This window comes from Mustela erminea, chromosome 2, assembly GCF_009829155.1.
Source record: "Mustela erminea isolate mMusErm1 chromosome 2, mMusErm1.Pri, whole genome shotgun sequence".
Lineage (NCBI taxonomy): Eukaryota > Metazoa > Chordata > Mammalia > Carnivora > Mustelidae > Mustela > Mustela erminea.
Genome location: NC_045615.1, coordinates 20,520,939 through 20,545,457, shown reverse-complemented (window position 1 = coordinate 20,545,457; position 24,519 = coordinate 20,520,939). Strand labels below are relative to the sequence as shown.

General features: G+C 33.4%; 1 protein-coding gene across 6 annotated transcripts in view; it reads left to right on the top strand.

Annotated features, from left to right (window-relative positions):
* TTC29 (tetratricopeptide repeat domain 29) overlaps positions 1–24,519 on the top strand; it is a 236,286-nt gene that overhangs the window by 21,821 nt on the left and 189,946 nt on the right. For all 6 annotated transcript variants that reach the window (XM_032332464.1, XM_032332460.1, XM_032332461.1 and 3 more), the window contains 2 exons: positions 18,834–19,057; positions 24,011–24,196. In XM_032332464.1, coding sequence (XP_032188355.1) covers positions 18,871–19,057; positions 24,011–24,196 — 373 coding nt within the window. In that variant the 5' untranslated portion in view covers positions 18,834–18,870. The remainder of the gene's footprint in view (positions 1–18,833; positions 19,058–24,010; positions 24,197–24,519) is intronic.

Here is a 24,519-nt window from a genome sequence, read left to right as displayed (position 1 = left end):
CTCATTACCTGATGAGAGGAAAACATGCAAGTTCTTCACAGAGACAAGCTTTTTTCCTGATTCTAAATTCCAAAGGAAAGTTATTACATGGCCTTCTATAAGAAAAATAGAGCAATAAAATAGAACTTTGCACACCTAATAAACAATAAAATGGGCATTTAGACAGTTTGTCATAAATACTGCATCTCTTAACTAGGTTTTATTTCAGGTAAGATAGTAACAGGTAAGAGATATTAAATAAATACTGTGTGCTGGTCTCTGTTTAAAGTGATCCTTACAATAATTGTGTGAAGAATTGTTACTCCCAGAGACCAAGGCATAGAGAAATGGAGTAATTCAACCAAAGTGATCTAATGTTATAAAGAAGCATGAGCAATAAGATAGAAAAAAAAATATTCTTAGAGAGAAAGGAATGAATAAGCTAGGAGGAAAAGAAAAAAAATGGACCAGACCTCCATCAAAGATCAGATTTCCAGATGTCTCCCGAACTCCTACTATCACTCCTACTATCTACAGTCTCCCTCTGGGTTCAACTCATAAGGATTAATCCTGATACAGATTTTCATAAAATCTTTTTAAGCTTGTCCAAAACAATCTCTTGTCCTACAACCAGAATAGCCAAAGAAATATGTTGCTAAACTAGGGATTTATCTTAAAGTTAGCTCAGCCTACAGTTTTTTTCCACTTCAACATCAAGGTCAAGATGGATGTTAAGTACATTTCTTTCCTATATTTGAAATAACCACGTAGAAGTACAGAAGATACTAAAATCTTAACATAATGGAAAGGAAGGGGTAAAAAATGAGAGATTCCAGGATTTGTAGAAATAACATTTTTAGAAGGTGGATGGAATATTACCAGGGATAAAAAGTGCTATTTCATAATGATTAAAAGGAGTTGGCTCATCAAAAAATGTAATACTGGGGCACATGGGTGGCTCAGTTGGTTGAGCATCTGCCTTAGGCTGGGGTTGTGATCCCCTGGCCCTGGGATCGAGCCCCACTTGGGGCTCCCTGCTTCGCCCTCCCTGCTGCTGCTCCCCTTGTTTGTGCTCTCTCTCTCTCTGACAAATAAATAAATAAAGTCTTAAAAAAAGAAAATGTAATACTGTTTATGCTACTAATGATGGAACTTCAAAAGGCATAATATAAAAGCTGAAAGAAAGAAAAGGAGAAACACACGAGTCCATAATTATAGTTGGAGATTCCAACACTGCTGTATCAATAATTGGTAGAAAAATCTGTAAGGGTATGTGTTGAAGACTGGAACAATACCATCAATCAACTTAAATAATTGACATTTACAGAACAGTCCACCAAACAGCAGCATAACACACATTATTTTTAGTGTATATAGAATATTTATCAAAGGAGATGATATTCTGAGCCATAAAACAAATTTGAATGTAATTAAAAGTATTTATATCCTAAAAATCATTTTGCCTTACAACAATTGACTAAAGTTAGACATAACAGCAAAAAAGGTCTCTGGAAAATCGCCATAAGTTTTGAAACTGGATAACATACTTCTAAATAACCCATGGATCAAAGGAGAAATTGCAAGGTAAAATACTTTGAACTGGATGAAAAGAAAATACAGCATGTCAAAATATATGGGATGCAGCTAAGGCAGGGCTGAAAGGGAAGTTCATAGCATCTAAAAATGATTATTTTAGAAAAAACAAAAACGCTTAAAGTCAGTGCCCTAAGCTTTCATTTTAAAAAACTAGAAAAAGAAAGCAAATTAAAAGTCCAGAAAGAAATAATAAAATAAAAGCAGAAAACAGGAAAATGGAGAAAACAATGTAAGTAAAAACTGGTTCTTTGGAAAGATTATAAAATTGATCTTCTAGTCAGACTGATCGCGGAAAAAGAGAGAAGACACAAATTAACCAGTTTCAGAAATGAAAGAGAGAATGCATATCTCTATAGCTTATACAAATATTAAAATGCTAATTAAGTAATAAGCTTTATGCTGATAAACTCAACAACTGCTGTGAAATGGCTAAATTTCTTGAAGGACAGTGCCAAAATTTACTTCATTAGGAATAGGTAACAGGATAGGCTTATATTTATTAAAGACATTGAATTCATAGTTTAAAATTTTCCCATAAAGAAATTTGGGCCCATAATGATTTCACTGGTGAATTCTATGTAACATTTGAGGAAGAAATAATGCCAATTTTGCATAAATTATTTTTTTTTCTTTAAGATTTTATTTATTTATTTGACAGGGAGATCACAAGCAGGCAGAGAGTCAGGCAGAGAGAGGAGGGGAAGCAGGCTCCCCACTGAGCAGAGAGCCCAACATGGGACTCCATCCCAGGACCCTGAGATCATGACCTGAGCTGAAGGCTGTGGCTTAATCCACTGAGCCACCCAGGCACCCTGCCAATTTTGCATAAATTCTTCAAGAAAATAGAAGAAGAGACACTTCTCAACTCATTCTCTGGGACTGGCATTACACTGATATCAATACCAGAAAAGTCATTATATAAAAGGAAAACCATCGAATAATATCCCTCATGAGCATAGGTGCAAAACATTTTTAAAAATTTTTTTATTTGAATACAGTTTAGCTAACATATAGTGTATTATTAGTGTCAGGGGTAGAATTTAGTGATTCATCAGTTGCATATAACACCTGTGCTCGTTTCATCATGTGCTCTCCTTAATGCCCATCACCCAGTTACCCCATCCTCCCACACCCCTGCCCTCCAGCAACCCTCAGTTTCCTATACTTAAGAGTCTCTTATGGTTTGTCTTCCCCTTTGTTTTTATCTTATTTTTCCTTCCCTTCCCCTATGTTCATCTGTTCTGTTTCTTAAATTCCACATGTGAGTGAAATCATATGGTATTTGTCTTGGCAAAATATAGAGAAAGCCCAGATGTCCATCAACAGATGAATGGATAAAGAAGATGTGATACACACACACACACACACACACACACAGTGGAATATTACTCACTATAAAAAAGAATGAAATCTTGCAGTTTGCAATGATGTGGATGGAACTAGAGGGTGTTACGCTAAGCAAAATAAGTCAGTCAGAGAAAGACAAATACCATAGGTGCAAAACATTTTAAAGAAAAGTAACAGTTGGCCTGAGTTCCTGTCAGGAAGCTGATGCCTGGTGCTAATCCTTTTCATATGGCATTGGTGCAAGGAGTAACCTGTCCATCCTTTCCTGACCTATGTATCTAAGAATGGAGCTTACCAACAGAGGAAACCCAAGCACACTGCCTACATTAAGAGAGCTAAAGCTTCATTATTAGGATTAGACAAATATCTTCCGTTATTGGAAAAAATATCACAGTACAAAAAAAAAAAAAAGATTAATGAAGAGAACATTCAACCTGAGCTGAAACAAAGTTTCTATAGGGAAAAGGAGAGCTTTATTTTTTTCTATATTTGCATTGTATTTATTCAAATGAGCAAAGATGTTAGTCATGTTTAATTGTACAAATTGCTTCAGGACTGTAGATATATAGACAACCAAAGGGAGATGAAATACGTGTCAGAAAAAGACTGGAAAAAATGTATACCCGGGTTTCGGATATCCTTGTCTATTTTTTTTTTAAGGTACCAAAATCAGTTTATTGTCATTTAATTGAAACCCACTTATTTCCTCAAAGAGCCACAAAGGAGATTTATCATTCTCTTTCAGTAGTTCTCCAGCTTTTTTTTTTTTTTACCTTTTTTTATTATGTTCAATTGAAAAGGAGAGCTTTAAAAGATTTCCTATTTAAAAAAAAAAAAAAGATTTCCAATTTGTTCCCTTGCAGAAATTGTAAAAAATGTTACATCCCCAAAGACATACCTGATATATGAAAGAATTTAAAGGAAAACAATTCTTCAAACTTAGGATAAAGATTGCTGGACTTTTTTAAAAAAATTAAAAGAAAGGATAAAAGAGAAAGGCAAAGATATCTCTTACCACATGGAATAAAAACAGAGAAGATAATAGAAAATATTTATAGAGGTGTGAGACACAGAACATTAATCCAGACAGTAAATATTTATCCAAGAGAAAAAAAAGCAAATGGAGACAATGAATGGTAACAACCATCTAGATGTTGATTTAACAGATACACATTACCAAGATAAAGAATTCATTTTTTAGTTTCTCCTTTTTTTTTTTTTTAAGATTTTTTGTATTATTTGACAGATCACAAGTAGGTAGAGAAGCAGGCAGAGAGAGGGAGAAGCAGGCAGAGAGAGGGGAAGCAGGCTCCCCGCTGAGCAGAGAGCCCAATGTGGGGCTCCATCCCAGGACCCTGGGATCATGACCTGAGCCAAAGGCAGAGGCTTAGCCCACTTAGCCACCCAGGTGCCCCAGTTTCTCCTTTTCTTAATTATGAATGACTTTTGAAGTTTACTAAATAATTTTCTAACATCTACTGAGATTATCCTGAAATTACTAGATTTTGTAATTTTCTACAAACTCCTACTTACTCGTTATGATTTCTGTTTGCTAGAGGTTCTTTTTTGAGGGGAGGGAAAGAGAATTTTGCATGATTTTAACCTATAATTTTCTTTCCTTTTGCTACACTTTTAGGATTTTGTAAAATGAACTAAAGAATTCTTCACCTTTTTCTGTGCTCTAGAACATTGCTGATGAGATGGGGATTTCTTACTCACTGAGAGTTTTGTAGAACTTCCCTATAAAACCAAGTAGTTTTGCTCCTTTGGTGGGAGAAGGGTCAGGAGGCAGAGGAAAGATTGTTATAATTAGTTCTCTAAGTCTTCTCTAGCAAACCGATAATTGATATTTTGATATTTTATATAGGTATCTATTAATCTAGATAAAAATCTAGATTTCATGATAATCTCAATGGAGATTTCGGCTGGGGTCATGATCCTAGGGTACAAAAATGTAATTAATTATCTCTTAATCTAGGTATATTGTTATATTTAGTGTGATCTTTTCTAATAATGTTTATCTCTTTTATATCTGTAGAAACATTCTCTATATTTTGGAGGGAGTATGAAGATAGTAGTGCAAATAACAGGCCTTAAAATTAGGCTGGTGGGGTTGATATCCCAGCTCCATCATTCACAGGGTTTCCGATCTTCAGCTTATTAATTAAACTCTTCTTTAGGGTGCCTGGGTTGCTCAGTCAGCTAAGGGTCCAATTCTTGATTTCTGTTCAGGTCATGATCTCAGGGCTGTGAGATCAAGCCCTACATGGTACTCCATGCTGGGTGTGGAGCCTGCTTAAGAATCTCTCTCCCCAGGGCATCTGGGTGGCTCAGTTGGTTAAGCGTCTGCCTTCCGCTCAGGCCATGATGTCCAGGTCCTGGGATCCAGCCCCATGTCTGGCTTCTAGTTTAGCAGGGAATCTGCTTCTCCTTCTCCCCCGTGCTCATGCTCTCTCTCTCTCCCTCTCAACTGAATAAATAAAACAAAAACAAAAAAATCTCTTTCTGTCCCCTCCCCTTATTCTATATAAAAAGAAAAAAAAAAAACCCTCTTTGGGCCACAGTTTTCTCATCTGTAAAATGGAGATGATGATGACAATAAAAACAATACCTATTTAATAAAAAATGTAAAGTTTAAAAAAGATAATACATGTGAAATATTGAGAACATCAATTTGTTGTTAGTATACAATAACAGTTATTACTGCAATTAGAAGCTATATTACCTTTTTCATTCCTGACACAATTTTGGTGACTATTTTTATTTTTCTTGATTATACTTGCCAAGATATATTTGTCTTTTTATGTACCAGTTCTTTTGTTTTATGGGTCAGTTTTTTTGTTCTGGATTAATTTAAGCCTTTCCCTTTAGTATTTCCCTTTCTATCTTTTATTTGACTTCATGTTATTGTTCATTTTGTTAAGATTTTTTTTTTCTAGCTCTGAGTCAAAAGCTAGCTTCTTCACTTGTTTCTGTGTTCTTGTTTTTTTAGCAAGTACATTAAAATTATAAACTTCTTTTTGAATACTATGATGACTTTTCCCCCAGGATTTGCTGGTTAGTGTTTTTATTTTGTTTCAATTCTACATATATGAGCATTTTTGTGGCAGTTTTCCCTTTAGACAGTGAATACATTAGAAATACATTTGTAAATTTGCAGATAAATAATTTTTGTGTGTTTTTTGATTGGGGGGATGGGTGGAGAACTGGGGAGTGAATCTTTACTAGTGCTCACTAAATATGCCATACATGATATTAGTTTATCAAATTTCTAGTATGGCCAGTACCTGGACAATTTTTATAAATATTTTTTGCATGTTGGAAAAATAAATATATTCTGTATTTATTTGGTAGACAGTTTCATACAGAAAATGCTATCAGAAATTAATAATTAGATTGAACCTGTTATTTCAGTCAAGCTAGAAAATTGTTATTCAGATCCTTTTTTCCTTAACTTTATTTGTAATTTTCTGAAAAAATGCTTTAAAATAAATTTCTCAAAGTGCGTGGGTGGCTCAGTGGGTTAAGCCTCTGCCTTCGGCTGGGGTTATGATCCCAGCGTCCTGTGATCAAGCCCCATACTGGGCTCCCTGCTTGGCGGGAAGCCTGCTTCTCCCTCTTGCACTCCCCTCTTGCACTTCCCCTGCTTGTATTCCCTCTCTCACTGTGTCTCTCTCTATCAAATAAATAAATATATTAAATCTTTAAATAAATAAATAAATAAATAAATTTCTCCTTATTCTGTTAATTTTAAAGCTATGTTATTAGGTGTATTGTTTCCTAATTCCTCTGTTTCTCAGTAAATCTGTCTGTTTGTGAATCTCTGTTGTTCATATGCTCCTTTAATTTTTTACTCCTGAATTCTATTTTGTTTGATATGAATAATATACAAGCTTTCACTTTGTTGGCATTTGCATTATTATATGAAAATACAAAAGAAACAAATGACATGTTCTCTGTCTCAAGGATGTTATAATCCCTACTATATATATATATATATTTTTTTTTTTTAAGTTCAAATTCAGGGCTCTTTTATTTTACTCCTGACATATACTGCTTTTTGTTCTTACAATATTCTTATTAATGCACATATTTGATGTGATGTACCCTATGCTCTTAGTTAATACAAGTAAGAATTTTCTAAATGTTTGAGATAGTTGCAATAAAATTAATACAACATTCAGGAAAATAACATATTTATATACAGATGTCTGACCAGAGCATCAGATTATTCAATTTACATTTGTTTTTATTAATTTAGTTTTTCCTAACTGTGAAACTAAATGTATGTTTTAGAAGTTTGATGATTGTGTTCATAAAGCCTGTGAAAAATCCTGGCTTCAGTGTTCTTGTGTGCATTGTATACCTCCTTTGTGACAGTAATTAAAGAGCATACAATATGAAAGGTTCTTCACATGCCTTACATTTTGATGGTTATCTTTTAAGTATTCAAGCTCGAAAGAATAAAATATATTCCTTATTTTTTTTTAATGGGAAAAATTAAAATTTGTTTAGTGAAAAACAAACTATTCCACAATAGAAACTTAAAAACACAAAGAATTGAGGTCATCTGTGCCCAAAAATAGAACTTGACATTTCTCTTCAGTTAAATTTACTACAGATTTCTTATTAAAGAAATATAGAATGAGAGAGCAGTTGTGAGCCTAATAATCATTTGGCTTAATTTCTTTTTATTTTATTAAAAAAAGGCAAAAAAGACTGTAGTTAATGGAATACCAATGGCTAGTTTGTAATGATAAATTTTATAAAAGTATATATTTTCTTCTCATGATGAAATATCATTACCACAGTAGAAGAAATGTCATAATAATAATAGAAATTTAAATGCAGGTTTTATTATTTACTCTTCCTCTATCTTCCATTACATTGCTGGAAAGAGCATGAATAATGTTTTGTTTTCATTTTTAATTTATGTGACTTTCCCTTTGTAATTTAAACATCGGTTACATTTTTTAAGATACTTGTCATATTTCTAGCCCCATGTATACTATTTTTCTTGCCATCATTTTAATAACTAGATAAGTATTATAAGGGAATACATGTTGGGAAGGAACAACATTTTAATATATATGATAAAGCTATAGGTGGAAAGAATTGATTGGTTTACTTTTCCCAAAGAAACCTCTTCATGTAGTTGTTTAATGTGAAAGGTTTTTTTCTTGAAAAGGTTAAAAAAGTTCTAATCAACTTTTGTACATTATGTAGAACTTCATTTTCTAAACTCTGCAAAAGAAAGTTTCATATTTAATGGGGAATCATGAATTATTCCATTTATTATCTACTTCCTCCTTTCAAAGACATGATCTGGATAAAAGGCGGGGTGAATAATTTCAAAAAAATACAATACATTTTTAATGGGAAGGTGCAAACTACAGATTCTCATGACTATTAGCAAGTGTAGAGGAAACAGAATTTTACTTGCAAAACTCGTCAAACTCTTGCAAAGATAAAATGTATGACACACTTTAGTAAAAAAAAGAACACAGTAAGCTGAACTTTTTTTTTCAATGCAACTTGTTGTTTTTACTAACTTTTGTCTTTGTATTCTCCAGCTTCACATTTTTATTAAAAGTTGATATTTCACTCAACTTTTATGAAAAATTGATAGTTCTTTAATTTATAAAAAGGTACTGATGAAGAGCTGAAGGAAAAAGTTTAAATGATAATATTTGGGACAAAATTTCCTAAAAAATAGAATATTAAAAATTTTGGAGAGCAGTTGCAAGACTGTATTTCAAAAACAGTAACTGTTATATGGGGTTTTATATTAATAAAAATTGTAAATAGTAATAGTAAAAAAGTAAATTGTAAATTATAAATAGTAATTGTAATCGTAAATTTTTTATATTAATAAAAAATTGTAAATAGTAATAGCTCATCATGATGCGATGAGCTAGCGTGTTCATGTTTATAGGTGTTTGTAGTCCATTGTTTGTAGTCATGTAGTATAAAGGTTACCTTTTGTTTTTCTCCTCTTTTTCTTATGTTTATTGTTGTTGTTTTAGGTCACAGACTACAAAAGAATTATATTACTCAGATTTCCTCTTTTTATCCTTATGATTTAATCCAAAAACTAAGATTATTTTCAGGCTTTATTTTTTAGCTTATGTTTAATTCGTTTTCCTATAGGTGAAAGTTACAGTGTGATTTGGGGGAAAAAAATAATAATAATAAATATCCTTATGACTGCCTCATTTAGCCAAAGGTGCTTGGGCTCAGCAGTGGGCTCCACTGTGAAAATACCTTCCCTGAAAATTCTTCTGAAACGATGACACTCATTCCATACCTTCCCATGTCCAGTCTTTAGCTTAACTATTTTTGTTTGTAAATAAGTTTGAGTTTCTCAAGGGAGTTTGCAAGTAACAGCACCATGTTAAAGATTGTGTAATTAGCCTCATCTAAAGAGCTATCTTTCTTCCAATGCCTTTCACTAAACTTCTAAAGAAAACCTTTTTAAAATGTGGTTAAGTTTGAGATTTTTTTCTAGCAGAGAAAATCTTTCAGTAAAGAAAATGTCTGTTACGGCTACACGGGTAAATATTGTGGTAGTACTTTATATTGACTGATGAATAATTTTATTCATTCCTCATTGATGATAATCTCTGTACTTCAAATATTTGACTGACTTAGAATCACTTGAGTAAATAATTTTTAACAGGATATGCATGCAAAAAATGCTTTTATATTATTAAGGGAATTATTTAAAGCCAGTGTAACATTGCAGTCTGTACTGTCTGCTGAATAACCATAGCTTTCCTCTGATAACAGGTAACAATCACCAGCAAAAATATTATTTGACTGATTAACATTTTGCTAAATATCTGTTCTTATCTAATTGAATCTGAGAAATAATCTTTGGTCCATTCTACATGAATATTCCATATGTCCTAAAATAAAATCGCCCATGTTGAAGTAGGTTTTTATTGTAATCTTGGCAGAATTCTTTGCTAATCATATTTTTAAATATTTTAATTTTTTTGAAAGAATTATATTAGTAATCACCCTACTTATGAAATATTATATGCTAAACTTTATTTCTTAGTTATTAGATTTTTTTAAAAAGAAATTAAAGGTTGAATGGCATTGTTCAATTTTTATGTATGCTTTTAAAATGTTGGCAGTCTGGTTTAGGCTTTCTAAGTTTGATTACTAATAAATAAAAATTTATATTTTTCAAAAATACAAAGCACACTGACATAGGTAGCACTTTCAAATTAGCAAACTTCTAGTTGTTTAGAAAATCACAAAAATCCTATTCCATAACCTCTCGGGAGGTGGATTTTATATATTTATTTTTAAGTTACCAAATAAGTCCAGCTATTTAAAATGATTCTAAGTCTAAACCGAAACAAAAATCCTGCCATATTAATATTTATGTTCTGATTTGTTGTAACATTTTCATGGTGATTAGGTTCTTTCAATTTATACATTAAAGGTGATATCACATTTATTTGGATGGCAATTCTGAGATTTCCAGAAAGAGTGTAAACTAACACATGTGTTTGTGGTGTTTCTTTGGAATGAAGCAAAAATGTTATGTATTTCAATCTGTTAGGAGAGTTTTCATATAAAATTATAGCAACATCTAAAGTATATTATGGTACAGTTGTAAGTATAGAACAATAGATATACCTTCAAAATTAGTTATTTTCTCTTAAAGCAAATATGACCAATAAATTTCACAAAGAAAATCGTGATTGTTAAAATTGCTGTTACATTAAAATTCCTATGACATGATTAGTCAGAACTGCAATAATGCTATATTACAAGAGTTCTTTTCTTTATTGAAATATATGTTAAAACAATACATAAACTGCAGTGATTATATTATCTTTACTATATCATTCATTTTTCTTTAAGGAAGTTCACCTAAAATGTTTAAGAGAAATTAATAACAATGATCATCTTATGACTAATTCACTTTTAATAACTAATTATAATAAACAATAGATTTTTCATTTCAAGTATAACAAATTCTACTTTTTGAGATACTAGCATGTAAATAATTAAAGTAAGTCATATAGAAAATAAGCAGTGATTATCAAGTTATTTATATTGGTGGATATACTGAGATGCAAAATGAATTTCCTTTAGAGAAGCCATCATATTAAAAATGCTTTTTATGTATTTTATTTGGATTAATAAAAATGTCTCATTAAATATGTGTATGTTTATCTCTAAAATATATTTCTAATTTTTCCAAACATTGAGTGGTTTGAAAATTGAGTGGTTTGAAAACTGTTCATCTGTAAGATGCCACCTGCCCTATTTACATTTTTAACAGTTCAGTATTTGTTAACTGATCTCATAGACAGCTACATATTTTGTTGTTTCCAGATGGATGAGATAGAATACCATGCATAACTTTACATTTATCTTCTTTGAGTGTCACCTTATTTACATATCAATTAAAATAATATCTGTATTAAGATGGATAATGAAAGTTATCAAATTTACATGATGTGACTGCAGTTTGCTAAATTTCCAGTAGATGCCCCCAGAGACCAGTCAACTTATTGGAAATCCTTTAAATTTAAAAAGCGCTTTTTCATAATGAAACTTTTCTTTTTGTATTTTGAAGCACATGGAAAATAAAAGTCCTAAAACTCTCAATTCTCCAGTGGTTATTACACAGATATATATGTGAGTGGTGATAGTTTATTTCTTTATTAGTGTTAATTCTTAATCAGTATTAGTCAATACTATGGCTAACAATTTTTCAAAACTTACATGTGTGATATTAAGAAAAACACTTTACGTTTTCATTGTAATTCTCTATGCTTTTCAGCCACTTCAAATATAATTGATATTTTTTCTTTCTAACTTCTCTTTCTTTTTACATATTTATATGGCTAGGGTAATGGCATATCTTTGTTTTAGCTTTTGGGAAAATTTTATTCTTTTCACAAAAAAATATAAAAGATACCCAAATTACTTATATGGTTTTTATCAGTATGTGTGTCAAGATACGTATATTTTCCCATTCTAATTTTATGCCATATCTACCTACACTGAATAGTATGGGTAAGAATAGAGACTCACTTTATTCCATGGAAATTATATTAACTGAAGCTATTTAAGTATTAATTTAAGAGTCGATGTAATTATCCCGTAGGTGATTCCAATAACATTTATTCCTACAATATGAATGTAAGACTGTTATAACTGACACATAGATAACCCACTAGTGACTTATAAATATTAATTTAATGGAATAAAAGTATTATCATGACTTTTGATTAGATATTACATATCTTTTGAGTTTATCTTTGTCAGATTAAATAAAAATTTTACGATCTTGTTTTAAAGTATGATTTTTTATTAAACTGCTTTTGAAATAATTTACTGAATATGAAGCTTCACCTTGATACAATATTTGAGTTTGTCCTATGAAGTAAATATGTTAAATATAATTAATCATGTATTTGAGTAGTTGACAATTCATTTTGATTTTGAAAGTCCATCTAATAACTCATAGAAGTACCTATAAGAGAAATAAAGTAAGCTGTCATATCTATTCATTTCATTTGTTCATGTTGTTCATATTTGTAGAAGTGTGTGCTTTTTTCCCTTCATCTGTATGTCTTTCTCAGTGTTCTTTTATTAGACTTCGTATATCCTTGAGTGACAATCACGTCTATTTAATTTGCTTTCCATGGTTGGTACTGTCTTATTCCTTATTTTGAGGAAGACCATTATTTAGGAGAGTCATGGAGTGATACTAATCTCTTTTCCCAAGTCAGCATAAACATGGTTTAGAATGGACAAAGGCAGTGGCTTTCAAATTTGAGAGTTACATGTAATTGTCCAATTATGGCAAATTCTGAAGCAATCAATGCAAATAAACAAATATGTGTAGAGGAAGAGAAAGAGAAGAAAAACCAACAAATCTGATGTAATAGGAGACAATATGGTAAAGTGGAAAAAACAGAATTTGCACTTAGAAACCTGGATGTGAATTTCACTTCTGCTCCTTTATTACTTTGTATGGCTTTGTCCCTTACATGGCAAGTCACAAACTCACTGAAGACAGTTTTTTTTTATCTATGAAAATGGACGTGTTGCCTCGTAGAGTTATCCTGTGTTGGAAATGATGTCTACACAGTGTCTACCACATTGTAGGTACTCTGTAAGTAGCTGTTGTGAATGTTTTAAGACAGAATTTTAAAATGATATAAAATCTCATGGCTGTTTAACAGGAAGCTCCTCATCTCTCAGCATCTGCACACATTCACCTGCTAGGAAGTTCTGTCGAAGTGTCTGTTTTACTTTCTGTAAATGTATAGATCTTTAAAAAAATCTTTGAATCTTTTAGGGCAGTTTTTCTTTTTTCTTTTAGGGCAGTAAGTTTAAAATGTACAGACTCTCCTTTGAAGAATGCCTTTAAATAGTAATCAAATCTATATGGAATGGATGACCACTTAATTCCATTCCTAAATTCATTCTTCTCCAGCTGCATCTCTGGGGTGCAACCTCAGGTATCTGCAATGACAGATATCTTCCTCAGGGTAGAGACTTATAGTGCCCAGCATATCCATGAATGTCACAACTTCTGCTCCTATGAATGGCATGTTTTCTGTCAGGAAAACTCCTCAAATTCTATAATATCAAGTCTACATAAATTTTACCAGAATTCTCAATTTCTGCCCAGTATAGCGACTTTTGAGGCTAAGGAGGTTTTTCTTCTTCTGATACTTATGAAGAATATATTTTAATTTAGACTAATATTGGTTTTAATATTACAAATGAAACCAAAGACTAATAACTCTGGGTTCAAATGAAATAGCAAAATAATAAATTTGAATCCTGTCTATATTTCCATTTGTGTTTAGAAAAATTTTCTTTCCATAAAGCAAGTCAACTTTGCCTGTGATTCTGCTATGAGATATAAAACCTGAAAAATCCAAATGTAATGGAAGGACTTGATAAAGGTTTTTTTCAGATGGTCGGTTCGTTTTAATAAAAGAAAATTACCTTGATTAAAGGAAATAATTTGCACTGACTACAAAGATTGAAGTAGGAACTTATTTAGTAAATCACTAATTGCTCTTGCTTTCAGATTAGTAATGAGGCTTAAACAAGGACATACCTATACATGCATGTGTGTGCACACATGAATGTGTATAGGAAATCAAGATGATATCAGCATAGCTATTTATGCATTTTAAAATACATCTGTATTTGAAATCTCTTACACAAAGAATGATCTTTTTAAAAAATGTACAAGAAATTTTAAAAGATTGATACCAGTTATATATCATGGATGTTCTGAGACTGAAAGATGTCTTGGAAACCATTTTAATACAGTCTCTTCTGAATCCATTCTGTACTTCGGTCACAGGCAGCAGACACTGATTCTGACTAATAAAGTAGAAACCATTTTTTGGAAGGATCTTGGGTAATGAGCTGAATTTAGGGAGAACCCAGTTCATATGAAAAGGACAAGACCTGAGACCCTTGATAGGATGTTGGTAGCAAGAACCTCTTGAGATGTTTCCCACGATGTCACTCCCAAGATGACTGTGCTCCAACAACCTTCTAAACCTTCATTGTGTTTCTTGCCTCAAGATTCAAAATTATGGGAGAGAAACTGGTTGCCTTAATTTGGGTCACTGTGGATCCACTCCTTGGTTAGATAGTCTTTAAAATCAAATCCATCAAGATGACCCACGGTGTGAGAATGGTCATTTCCCAAGTGTTCTGTAGTGCTCCCTGTGGAAGTGGAACTAGATGTTGGGTGGACCAAATCCAACCAAAACACTTTCACCTTCTAGGTGAAGGAAATAAGGAATGATTTTCTGCATTCCTGTTGAGATTAGAGATAAAAGATTTGAATGTAGATGGCCTCCTGGCTTGTGTTTATTATTTAATGTCAATGTTCTAATTTTTACCTATTTATAATTTTCTTCGAAAGCATAACCTTACAAAGATGACAGTGCTGGTTTGAAACAGGGCTGGATTTTGTTTGAAACAGGGTTTTGTTTGAAACTTTGTTTGAAACAGGGCTGGGTTTTCAGCCCCTCATTCTCAGATCTCCTATATTCTCCCACAACCTGCCCCCGCTTTGGAAGTACCACTTAGCTATCCCTTGAGCCTCCTCACACTCAAGTTGTCTGAACCAAACTCATTATCTTTACACAAAGCTGTTCATCCTTTTGTATTCCCCTCTTTAACTTGTTAAATTACCAATTACCTATGATCTGACCTCAAAACCTGGTTGTCATCCTAGGTCTTCCCTTTCTTCCACGCCCAACACCCACTCAGTCACTATGGAATTGCTATTTTTATTTCCTAAATATGTATTGAATCCTCCCTACTTCTGTCCATTCCCTCCGCCTTTCCTTTGGTTCAGCATCTGTGGCCTGTCTTTCCAGAACCACCATCTCTTCTCCCTGCTTCCGTTCCCAATTCTACTCTCTTCCTGGCTATTCACTAGGATCAGGTGTAAATTTCAGATTCACAAGCTCAAGGATGCTAAATTGAAAGCCTTTATTTTTTTATAACTTAATTTTAATTCCTGGCCCTGAGCCTTGATTCTCCCTAGTGTAAAAATCTAATCTTGTCCCTCTCAGGTAATGTGAGTCCAATTCAGTGATTTCTCCGGTTATTCAGGATTCTGATGCCTTTTCCCCTCACCCTATTTTCTTAATATAGAAACAACACAGTGCTGGTACCAGGTAGAGGGGAGGAGAGTTGCCAGATTTAGCAAATAAAAATATAGGATATACACTTCAATTTGAGTTTCAGAAAACAATAAACTTTTTAAATATAAATGTGCTCTAAGCAATATTTGGAGCATCCTAATACTAAAAAAAATTATTCATTTTTTATCTGATATTCAAATTTAACTGGGCATCCTGCCCAGTTTTGTCTGGCAACTCCAAGGCTGGGGGTTTGTCAGTATTTACTTTCAGATCTTAATCTAGGACCTTGCTATAGGACTGAATGTGCCTATCTGGTATCTCATTTCTCCATTCTTCTTGGCTAACAGAACTCCAGTTTTGCTTGGGAGAGAAATGTGTCCAACGACAGGCAGGATATTTGCTTTTCCCAGTCTCCTTGCAGTAAGGGGTGGCCATGTGACAAAGTTCTGGCCAACGACACCAAAGTGAGAATCTATTAACAGTTATAGGAATGCTTTTGTTTTTCCATTAGAAAGGAAAGACACATCTGGTGCCACCAACTTCCCCTTTCTTTTTGCCTTGAAGATGGGCACAATATCTGAAGCTGTAGCAGCCCTCCAGTGACCAGCAGGGGACGAGCATGAGGGAAAGATTAAGGTAATCCCAGATGCACTGAACTTGCCAGACCACTGAACCAAGGCCAGTAGATGCATACTTTTACGCATCTTGCGCTGTGATAAGTGGAAACCTCTAATTTTAAAGGCTCTAAGAAACAAGTTCTCTTACTTGTAGTTGAATGCATTCTAAACCTATGGGGTTCTGTACAGGTTTCCACCTCTGATGCTCTCAATTCATTCTTCTCTGTCAGATCTGGAAATATATTGACCTGACTCCTTTGATAGTTCCCTGATGCTTCTTATTCTCAGAGTTAACAGCTGTGTCCTTCAATTCCCAGTGGACAACCCATACAAGAGCGTGTTAGCATCACTCCCTTGTTGTGTCCAGTGACATTATGACAGATATACCAGCCCTCTCTTTCCATTAACTTTTGTGTCATACATGGAGCCCATAGACTGTTATGGCATTTCCCCCATACCTTCAGGAGCCTTGGAAAATTATAATGGCTGGTTCTGGTCCTCTTTTACTGAGAAACCCTATACGGTGACTTCTGCTGTGACTTGTGTAGGGGCAGGTAGAAAGCAGGGGAACAAGAGGACATGGCTTTGGAGCATCTCTCACTGCTTCTCCTTCATACTCTCCTCCTGTATCTTGAGGGTAGAAACAAACAAAAAATGCTCTTACTTCTTTTCCCCATATCATATGTTTTTGGTCTCATACAAGATGATGACTTTTGACCTTTTCCCTAGGAATGTAGTTTACTTACTCTCTTTACGGATGAGCCCTGTTACAATAGGTGCCATGCATCTGGCTGCTGGATGGGGGAGGGTAAAAATTCAGCTCCAACACTCCTTCCAGATGATTTTTCCAAGCTGCAATCTGATGCAGTCATTTCCCTAACTCAGACCCTTCAGTGGTTCTACCTCTACCTTACTCCTAGCTTGGAGTCCAGACTTCTTACCAGGGCTTTGCGGTCCTATCTTTTCTTTTAAAACTTCTCTCCCATCACTCCTCTTTATGTGCTTCATTTCATACCTAAGCTGATCCACTGAGTAAGAAATTCTTTGTGGGTAGAATCTGGGCATTTTTGTTTTTTTTTTTAATTCTATAGATGAGTCTATTGCAGAGCCAGCAGCTGGGAACCAGTAGTGCAGGACTTTACATTTCTCAGAGCATTTTCATCTACATAATTTAATTTTGTTCTTAGAAGAATCCTGTGATATAGGTAGGGCATAAATTGATATGCACATTTTACAAATGAGATGAAATGAGGCTCAAGGAGCTTAGGTAGAACTGGGCTTAACCTTGAGTATCCTGACTAATTCTAGGCTGTTGTCACTCCACACTGAAATTTTTATTGCTCGTAGTATCACACTATGTCAGTTTTAAATACTTAATTGTCTCCTGATTTTTTTTTAAAAAAGTGTAATATAATTAGTAGTTCTATGGTTTGGCCTCTGATTGCTCATTAAGTAGAATAATAGCCACCACACAGCTGTTATCCCATCACCCTCTTTATTTCCTGTATAGTACTTTCCATCATCTGAAATTATTTATTATTTGCTTACTTACTTGTTGGTTGTGTTCTTCCACTGGAATACAAACTTCACAACGAGAATGAACCCTTTTTCCAAGTGCCTTCCACTTGGAAAATTGAATAGTTATTCGTTGAATAATTAAATGAAATATTCCTTTGTCACTTTGTCTCTTTGCATATGATCTATCGCTAAATTAGAAGTGAATTATTAACAAATCATTAACTTAATCCTAACTGAAAATATTTCAAATATTCTTAGTAATAGATTTTAATAAACATTTTCTAACCAAACATTCAGTATGAATGAATGAATGAATGAATGAACTTCCATAACATACAGTGAAGCCACTTAATATAGAGTGCATTTTTTATATTGAATGGCATGTTTAATTTTTGCTTAGCATATTGTTTTTTTTGTTTTGTTTTACTGGGAGGCTACTGTATCAAGTACTTTTGGATATTGTAATTGCTGTGGTCTAAATGTGTTCCCCTAAATTCATATGTTGAAATCCTAACTCCCAAAGGTGATAGTACTAGTAATTGAGGTCTTTGGGAGGTCCTTAGGTCTTGAAGGCAGAGCCCTCATGAATGGGATTAGTGCCTTATAAAAAAAAAAAAAAACAGTCTCCAGAGAGACCCCTAGCCCCTTCCACTATGTGAGGATACCATGAGAAGACACCCGCCAAGAACAAGGAAGAGGGCCTTCATCGTAGCTAAGTTGCAAGCTGGCACCTTGATCTTGAAATTCCAGCCTCCAGAGCTGGGAGCAGTGTATTTCTGTTGTTTGTAACAGTAACTCAGTCACTAGTATTTTGTTCTAGAATGGACTGACAGCTGTCAGCTCATTTATCTGTCCCTGTTAAAGAGAGTTTAGCTCTGAAACTAATATATTTATAATGTAATTTTACTAAACTAGCTATATTTGGGTAGCTCCTGGCATCTTCCATTAAACTGAAGTTGTTCAGTTACAAGGTGTTTGAGGCAGAGTTTTCAGCTTTAACTCAGGAAAAAAAAAAAAGTGTGATTCAACCTTTAATTTTTAGAGAAGGAAAAAACTACACAGATTTAAAGGATTAAAATAATGTTCTGAGCTTTGGGTTTCTTCCTCCCAGTTACCGGAACTCATACAAGAAGAGCATTTGTGTGGACATGCTGCGAGATGGTTATCATAAGTCCTTTACTGAGCTCTTCGCCCTGATGGAGAAGTGGGATGCCCTGCGGGAGACCGCGAAAGTTAGGTCCCTTTTGTGGTTACAGAGACCGCTGGAAGAGCAGCCTGATAAGCTGGATCACTTCTACCACTACCTGACCAGGGCTGAGGCAGCTGAAAGGAAAGGTGAGTCGGGGGACGGTGGGCAGCAGTGCTGCAGGAACCGGAACAGTGAGTCTGTTCCGGTGAGGGATGTTTCCAGAGGGTTTCGTGCATGAATTGGAAACATTAAGGCACCTGAGCACCATTCATTCTAGACATCTAAACATCTTTATGGAAAACGTGAGAGGGAACGTGGAATCGCAAGGCTGCCCAGACCCAGGGGCATCCTGCTGATGTCATTCCACGCCAGGAAGACAATGCATAGCACCTGATCACATCTCCAGAGTTTTTCAATGTGTTAAAATCTTTTGTATCGAATACAAATCTTTTCATAGTTTTAAATATATATATAGTCTGAATACTTTTACTGATGAGGTACTTTCAAAGAGAACTATAACTTGAAAATTGTACTGATTTTCTAGAATTTATATAATGGAATCTGAAGGTTTTATCTATAAGTCCTATAGATTTCAATCAGAGAATTTTTATTAGTGAATAGTGAGAAGACATGAGAAGCCAGGAATTCCCAATTATGAGTAAAATTGTTAATTTTATATTTTCCAGCACATCACTTCTAATAAATTCCCTTTTTTTTGTATCTAAAGATTTTTCAGAAAGTCAATGTTTCAAGTACTGAAAACATTTTAATTTTTACTATAATTATATGCTGATATTGTTGTCATGAGGCTTTCCTATTTACATATTAGGAATTGGTCATTTTATATAATCAAAGAAAGGAAATCCTAGAAGTTGGCATATAAATTTGGCAGTTTAAATTATTATTTTCTCAGTTTTTTTGTGTGAAAACACCTTAGGACTCAAAAAGAGAACCTCAGCCCCAACAATATCTATATTTCATTTCAGGGCTTCCTATGGGAAAATAGAGGATTACACAACTTTTTGTGAACCAGTGCTACAGTGGGGAAAGTTAATGGGGACGTGGAACAGTATTCGAGAGGCAGCAAAAATCCTCTCAGCCTCTATGGTGGAGTTAATACATGTTTCCCATCAGGTTGTCACCTGGTTTACAAATAGGAGATATACAGAAATCCTAACAACAAGTGAATGAGTGTGTGTATGTGTGTGTGTGTGTGTGTGTGTGTGTGTGTGTTTGTAGAAAGGAAGTGAATATTTGTATTATGAAAAGTATTTAACTGCAGCATTGACTTTGAAAATAGAATCCTTTGGAGAATGTTGATATATGACATCTAATTTCTCAAGAAATTAACTGTTATAAATAAAAAATGCTATTGTAAAAAACCTACATTCTAGTTTCAGCTCCAAATTCTGAAGTGATATTTGCACTGAAAATAGAATTGAGCAAGATAAAAGTTTCCCATTACTCATTTTTTCAAGTTGAACTTATCATATTCACTAAGTGTTTTAAATAGAGGCTTTCACAGGAGTAGCATAAATATGAACCAAATACATCACTTGTTACAAAGTGTCATAAATATGAGAAACTTGTCATAAAGCATTTTGTAATTATAAAGAAACTAAAATGCTAAGTAGTCTACTTTAAGGTAGAAAACATTTTAATTTTTTATTTTTAAAAAGTAACTAAACATTTAAATAAAACTGTTTCTCAGATTCCAAAAGTTAACAAAGTCCAAACTTTATAGTAGTCAATATTTTATATACATGGTGTAAGAAAAGAGATATTTTCTTTACTGGGGGTCTTTATCATACACTCATTAAAACTAAGTTGCATTTGCTAAATGAAGTAAAATTACCTCTTGCTCAGGATAACTCTTCTGTAAGGTTATCTCCTTCAAAATGCACTTGCTTTTGCCTGGTTAAAATGTATAAAATGAAAATTATTGCAAAAAACGTTGGAAATACTTCAGTTGAAGTACATGTGAATATATATATGCCTTTTTAAAAATTTGTATAATTGTTTTCACATTTAACACATGAGCCTTATTGAGGAAAAATTGTGATACGTGTTAAAAACATCCCAGAAAATGGGATAGACATATTCACTCTTACTAACTTGAATTAATCCTAAATCTTAAAACATGCCTGCATATGCCTGTACCCACATGTACACACACACTCTCTCTCTCTCTCTCTCTCTCTCTCTCTCTCTTAATCTAGAATATAAACATTTGTTAATTGTGTCTCAGGATTCCATCCTAATGGTCATGAGACATACAGAATCTGAGAAAAATTTTCCTAAAGTAGTGTATCTTTGAGCATTCTCATTGCTTCTCATTGGAAAGACTATCACTCTAGGGTCACAATGAAGTTCATTTAATCAAAGCGATGGCACTAACAATAGTCATCTTGGGTCAGTTCTGTCTCTTGAGACTTACAGAGCAGAAACCCAGAGTTATTTAAATTACTCTTCAAAACATCACTTGCTGTTTTATAGCCAAGAAATATTTAAGTAAGTGAGTCATTTCTTTTTTGATTATTTTCCCTTTGTTAAGGTGGGTTTTTTTTGTCCCTAATAACATTTTTTTATATGACCTATTGTTGTAAATCATCGCTGTACCATCTGTAATATTATGATTAGGGCCTTGTGCCCCATGGGGCTAGAGAAGAGATGGCAATAATGGTAATGGGCAACTGAATCAATAGATAATTCAAACATTATTTACACTTAAATTATTGTTAAGGGTTAAGCAGCAATTTTTTTTCTAATAACATTTATTTAAGATACCCCAAGTATGTTCTATATTAGTAGAGTCCCATAAGATCTTTACACATTTTATATAAGGCAAAACAAAAATAATTATCTGGTAAACTAAGTTTGAGAAACATTAGATGAATTAACATGGACATTATGTAGGTTGGTTTATTGCAGGACTTACCAGAGTCTTTAACATGTTGATACATACTGTGTGGTCACTGAAAGAAGGAAATTGGCAAATGCATTTTCCAAATTTATTTCATCATAGAATCTCCTTTTTAGATAGCAAAATGAATACTGATCTAAATAATAAACCAACAATATAAATTATTTTCATCCTGTACATATCGGCTGACAATTCAAGTAAGTGGTCCATAAGCAAGGAGATAAAGCTGCTTAGAATGTAAAGGGTATAGCCCATTATTTGGATTGTCCAGAGATTCAAAACTTGAAAATACTCCTTTATACTTAATACTCTGAAAAATACTTAATTTTTTCTGTAGAAAAATAGCTTAGCTCAAGTGCTTTAAATATGAAATCTTGATGGCTTATACATCTTGTTCTAAAAAAAAAACTTTAAGAACTATTGGAAATGTTTTTTTCTACTAAGGTGTAGTTACTGAAAATCAGAAAAATTATTTTGGGAGCACTTTTTTTTTTTTAAAGAATCTCTTTATATAAAAATGGAGGATATGGAATGCTTCACAGACTTTAAAAAATAATAACTCTCAAATCACTAAAGATGACAAAGAATATAAAATACTACAAAACATTTTTGTGCTCCATTCACCTTAGGTAAAAGGTTCACAATGGAAAGATAAAACGTAAGAGAAGTCAATTCTGAGAGTATCTGTTTTAAGTAAATAACTCTGGTTACTTACTACTCTTCACTTAAGCTCTTTCCTATTTTGAGTAACCTTAAGAAGCAGAATGGCTCTCTTGAATTCCCAGCTCTTTCAAAAAATATTTTAAAATAGGGAGAGAGGAAAACCTGTTTCTTCTTTTTTACTTTAATGTTTAGGTATAATACTTAATTTTAGATAAATCTTAATTTCCTATGAAATTATGAAGCATCATATATAAAGGGATGACATAAATTTTAGAAGTTTCTTTTGAAACATTAGAGTGATTTAGGTATAGTTCTTGAAAATTACCTTTTGTTGTAATCAGCCTTGCTTCACTTTTTTCTGGGCCCTTTGATTTTAATCTTACAGGAATACTAGTGGACAATGTATAAATATTTTTCATAATTGCAATCCTTTCAGGAATATTTGGGTTGATTTTTCTGATTGTAGTGAACAATTAGAATTCTAATAGAATAGTGATTGTTATAAAATTCTAATAGATAATGATTGTTATAACAACTCCATGGAAGGATAATCAGAGGTTACCACATATCTACAACTGTGCTTTAAGCACAGATGCAAAAAGACATGAAGATTATGAATTTGTTCATATTCACCAATAGAGTGGAGTTTACAGGACTGAGGCACAATTTATTAACAGACACATTTTTGTCCAAGCTTATGATTGATTGCAGTGGGGTTTATAAGACTGATTCACATTTTATTAGTACACTTTTGTGTACAAATAGTTCAGGTGCCACTTTAGGAAAAAAGGGAGGGTTTAGAAACTAACCACTGATAAACTAGTAACTGACTGAGTGAGAAGGATGACTAATATTAATGCATTTTCAGCAGAAAAAGATAACCAGAAAACAGAAGCCTGAAAGTCCACTCTTTGTTAGCATTGTTAGTAACTTGTATTGCTGGAAACATTGCAGAAAGTATGGACCTTATATGGTCATCCTAATCATTATTTGTTGTATGGACAAGCTCATCATTATTTTTCCTTTCAGGTAAAAATACTTTCCTATTTTCATATCCTATCTGCTTTTTCATTAACTTTTTTTTTTTTTTTTTTTTTTTTTTTTCCATGGTTAAGAACATTGCTTTCTCTTGAATCTCTGAATACTCTTCAAATTTTTGATGGGAAAAGTACTTGATGATAACACATACTCATTTCATCCACAAGACCTGAGAACAGTTCTAGTACATATTATCCTGACTTGGGTCTTACATAAAGTCCAGTGTCCACACCAAAGAGTATGTCAATTTCTGACATGTCCTAAGTTTTCAAAAAGATCTTTGTTGCTTTTTTTATGTGCACATCCTTTAACCTTAAGTATTTTTGTGGTTAAAATACAGTAACTGAAGTTTGCATTTCCATTTTTAAAAATAGTTAAACATGTTTTTAAGAAAAAATTAAAAATGTCAATATGTTTGCCATTTGAAGGGACAGCTATGAGACATTTTTCTAATGCAGTTTGTTTTTCTTTGAAGAATACTTTGAAGGTGTCTATAATAACTTGTATGCACTGGCCTGTTACTTCAATAATTCTGAAGACAAATGGGTAAGGAACCACTTCTATGAACGATGTTTTAAGATTGCTCAACTGATCAAAATTGACGGTGGGAAGAAAGAAGCCGAGGCACATGCGCACATGGGACTTCTCTTTGAGGAAGATGGTGAGTGGTCATTTATCAGGCTGTTCTGCTTGCTCTGGAGGATTCAGAGTCCGTGCAACCAGAAAGCACGTGGGGATTGAGAAAAAGACCTGAGGCATTAGTATGAGAATGTAAGTTATTGAGATTAAAAATCAAAGGTGTGTGACTTATGAACTCACCGTTAAGTTTCCTTGCAGTCCTATGTCCACCCAAGTGCTCACACTGGAGTTCCCAGCAGCATTATCACACAGAAAAAGCATCCACCTGTACCCATCCACGCATATGGGTCAGTGCCTCATGCTGTACAATTTTGAATTTTTCTTTCTTTCTTACAGTCCTCTGTT